The sequence below is a fragment of the Balaenoptera acutorostrata genome, chromosome 9, assembly GCF_949987535.1.
Source record: "Balaenoptera acutorostrata chromosome 9, mBalAcu1.1, whole genome shotgun sequence".
In the NCBI taxonomy this organism is placed as follows: domain Eukaryota; kingdom Metazoa; phylum Chordata; class Mammalia; order Artiodactyla; family Balaenopteridae; genus Balaenoptera; species Balaenoptera acutorostrata.
The window spans coordinates 54,659,801-54,664,119 of NC_080072.1; the positions used below are offsets into that span (position 1 = coordinate 54,659,801).

The window sequence follows — 4,319 nt, forward strand, 5'->3', positions numbered from 1 at the left end:
TATCATCACACTTTGACATTTTAGCCAGTCTGACTGGTTTCTAGTGGTAACTATTTGCTGTTGTAATTTGCATTTCTCCTATTACTAAAGAGGTTGAGCACATTTTCTTATATTTATTGGACATTTGTTTATTCCCTCTTGTGAATTATTTTGCTCTAATGATATTTTTTCTAATGGCTTGACTACCTTTTTTAAAAATTGATTTGAAGTGATTCTCTATATATCCTGACTATGAGTCCTGAGTCTTTTAGTTGGTTATATGCATTGCAAATAACTTCTTTTGTTCTGTATGTTGACTTTCCATTCTCTTTTTGGTGACTTTTGAGGAGTAGAAATTTTACTTTTTTTTTTTTTTTTTGGCTGTGCTGTGTGGCTTGCGGGATCTTAGTTCCCTGACCAGGGATTGAACTCAGGCCACAGCAGTGAAAGTGCTGAGTCCTAACCACTGGACCTCCAGGGAATTCTCAGAAATTTTACATTTTAAAGCAGTCAAATGTACACTTTTTTTCTCTGGGTTTAGAGCTTTTAAAAAGTCTTATTTAAGAAATATTTCCTCATCCCAAGATCAGGACTATAGTCTCCGATACAGTTTTATAGTTTCACCTTTCATATTTAGGTTGAGATTGATTTTTGTGTTTGTTTGAGGTAAGAGACCAATTTCATTTTTTGACATATGGATATCTGATAGTACTAATACCCTTGATTATATGTCCATTTTTGAACCTGATCTGCAGTGTCATTTATATATCAATTGTCCATATATTCAAGGGTCTGTTTCTGGGCTCTCTGTTTCATTGATCTATATGTCTCTCTATGTCTTAATAACTAACCTCTTTGCGTTCCCATCTTTATTACTATTTTAGCCTTATTATATTAAAAAAATCTATTTGATACTTTTAAGAAGATACTTTTTATATTTTATCTGACATTCTTATTTCTTTCCACAAAAGAGCTGGTATCATTATGTAGCTTATTAATGGAAAGGGAAGCCCCAGTGGTGTACTTTTGGCCCTGCTATAAGTCATTCTTTCCTTCAAAAAACTTTTTTGATAGCATGCTCTCTTCTTAGCACACAGGTATCCTGGGAGCAGGATTAACTACATCTAAGGATCAAGGGTCCCCAGAATGTCCTGGGTCTTGGGGACATGTTATTTTGGTGATGGCTGCTTTGACATCCTTGTTCCTCAGCGTGTAGATGAGAGGGTTGAGGACAGGTGTGAGAATAGCATGCACCATGTTACCCATGATGTGGAAGTCAAGGGGTAGGTCAGCCCTGTAGGCCACGTAGGCTATGGCAATGGATGAATAATAAGTGCCAACCACCAGGAGGTGGGAGCTGCAGGTAGAGAAGGCTTTCGAGCGTCCTTCTTGGGAGCTGACGCGAAGCACTGTGGCGAGGATATGGGCATAGGAGAGAAGCACCAGGAGAAGGGGCAGGAAGGACACCACCATGGCGATGCAGAAGCCCATGAATGTCTGGGGTGTGGTGTCAGAGCAGGAGGCCTGGACCACAGCCAAGTGGTCACAGAAGCCATGGTAGATGTGAGCAGTGTTGTCAAAAGCCATGTGGAAGGTCTGCAGTACTGCTGGGATGGGCAGAAGGAGGGCAGTGAGCCAGGCACTGGCTGCCAGTGTAGCATTGGTCTGTGGGGTCATGTGGACACGGTAGTGCAGTGGGTAGCAGATAGCCACATAGCGGTCATAGGCCATGACCACCAGGATGAAGGCTTCAGAGCAGGAGAAGCTGTGGAAAAGGTACATCTGCAAGAAGCAGGCAGAGAAGCCGAGGTAGTGGTCCCCGAGTAAGAGGAGAGATAGCATCTTTGGGACAGTGGATGTGGTGAAGAGGATGTCCAGGGCTGAGAGGTTGATCAGGAAGAAGTACATGGGCTTGTGGAGTCTGGGCTCTATCACCACCTCCACCAGGATCAGGGTGTTACCCACCAGGATAAGCAGGTAGAAGAACAAGAAGATGAAGGAGACAGGGAGGAAGAGGAACTCCTGTAGAGAGGGGATGCCCACCAGGTAGAAGATGGGTGAAGAGTCTTTTGATCCATTACAGGCTGTGGCATCCATGGTGAGACAGAGCTACATGCCAGGGTGACAGGCCATCAGAGCATCTGGAAACTGGATAAAACAGGAGTTTGGAAGGAGAATTCCGTTCAGTTCACTCTACAATTAATGCAATCCAAATCATTTATGACCAAGTTTAGAGGACTGGTGGTACCATCCAATATTAACTCTTCCATCTTAACGCACAATTTACTCCTTCCTTCTTCCATCAACTCTTTAGTAAGTATCTACAATGTGCAAGGCTGTGAGAAGGTAAACAAGGCACACAAAGCCCCTGCCTTCACAGGGGCTTAGATTCTAGTAGAAGGATGGTATGTTTAAAAGCCAATCACACAGTTAATTATCTAGTTACAACTGTGATAAGTGCATTCAAAGAGCTTCTGTCCCTTCCCTGCTCCATTTCCCACACTGTCTCTTGGGCATCAGATCTTAGATGATCTCTTAGATTCCTACGTTATTGTTTTTTTCTTTTGCTCTTGTTTCAAGTTCTAAGAGACATCACTATACCACATCACTAGAAAGGGTTGATTTTTCCAATATTTTCTGCCACATGCTGCCTGCTCAGGCTACTCATTACCCAGGGAATGTCTCCCCTTTCATTTTCCGGGCGCAGCAGCTCTGCCTGCCTCTCTCCCTGCCAAGTTCTCTGGGTGCTCTCCCACCCAGTGATGTTTCAGTGATGGGAAGGACAAATGCCTTCAGAGGGGCAACTCTCTTCCTGATGGAGCCCAAGCTGATGGTGCATCTTCCCCTCATTTAGGGCATGTCCTGGGTCTCTGTCATCTTCCTTCTTCCTGGCTGCCACAGCCCAACGGGTATTGTGTTTAGTTCTTTGATGCCAACTCTGCTGTGGGCTCCTCCAATACCAACTCAGAAGAAGCCACAAGGAGATGTCGTGAGAGCTCTTGTTGCTAGAAAGGACCCAGAGAACTGAAAGCTGTAGCTGCCCAAATACAAAAACCCCTATATCATAGGTTGTTCATTAAATGTGTGCTGGGGTCAATGCAGGGACTGCTGAGGCAATTTTGGCTTGTCTCGACTTCAGGATGAGCCTCTAATGAGTGGTCCAGGCAGTTTCATGTTTACATCTGCATCACTGCTGTTTGAACCCTATTGATTTCACAAGCAGTTTCCCTTTGAATTCCTAGGAACGACAGCTACCTTCTTTCTTTTCTAAAACAAATGCAAAACAAACTAGTTAAAAACACCTCTCCTAGAATTACAGAATGTCAGACTGGAAAAAAAGGTGTTTTTAATCTTCAATTTCAACCCAATTCCCCTCCCCCACACTTCCTCACCACCTTTTAAAAATTTACTAGTTTGCTCTGTGATTGATTTGGATCGTGCAGCCTGGCTTCTAGATTTGGAAGTGGTGACTGGCAAATGCTTTGTCTAAAATGAGCATGGGAAGAACAACCGTCCTGTGTGTGTGCTCCTTGAAAGAGAACCTCAGAGGTCACCCTGAGCACCTGGCAAGAGAGTGACCTGATTGTCTCCATGTTGAAGGGTTAACCCTCAGTTAACCAGAACCCCGTTCCAACAAGTGTGGTCACCAGTTTTTTTTCACACCCAAAGGAAGGCAAACTGCACTTCCCTGGACATTTCTGCTCTCAGAGAGGCAGTTGTGGCTGCCGGTCCCAGGTGAGGCAGAGCAGGGGATTTGAGGGGCAGGAACGTAGAGGGCTGAAGCCAGAGGGGCCCTAAGGGAGCCATCAAGTCTAACTCCCCTCTCCTCCATCCTCCGCCCCACTGCTTCACAGATGGAAAAAGGGATGCTGAGACCCCAGTGGAGAGGTGGCACATGGCTTTTCACACCAGCTGGTACTGGACTATCCAACAGGCAGACCAGGCATGTGCTGGGTCACCAGCCAAGCAAGGGAACCAAAAATACTTTTTGAAAGAATTTAACATTTAATCTTTCAAAGCACCATTCAGCTGGCCCATCATAGGAAATATCCAGATTTGGCTGGACTTTCTTACACTATTTTACGGGTTAGGATTACACACTACATCTGAATGATGTAGCTGTGCTTAGGGCCTAACGGGTGCCGTTTCCTAGAGCACAGAACTTGCGCCAGCAGGTTCTCCCTGTTGGGATTGTCCACAGGCCAGTTATAGTGCTTGGTGGGGACAGGGAAGGACAGAAAATCACCGAGTGTCCAACCTGATGTTGCATTTTTTTTTTTTAGTGGATGATTTAATATAACCTTTTGAGAATGTAAGAAGCCAGTTATACAGAAAACCAA

At 44.6% G+C, this 4,319-nt stretch overlaps 1 protein-coding gene across 1 annotated transcript; it reads right to left on the minus strand.

Moving 5' to 3' along the window:
* Positions 1-1,110: 1,110 nt before the first annotated feature.
* On the minus strand, positions 1,111-2,076 carry LOC102999235 (olfactory receptor 2AT4-like). The gene has a single exon (XM_007173757.2). It carries the CDS (start codon positions 2,074-2,076, stop codon positions 1,111-1,113), a length of 966 nt encoding a protein of 321 aa, XP_007173819.1.
* Positions 2,077-4,319: the final 2,243 nt, after the last annotated feature.

Excerpts from the sequence above, each read along its gene's own strand:
- LOC102999235 (XM_007173757.2), bottom strand. The coding sequence starts at position 2,076 with ATGGATGCCACAGCCTGTAATGGATCAAAAGACTCTTCACCCATCTTC.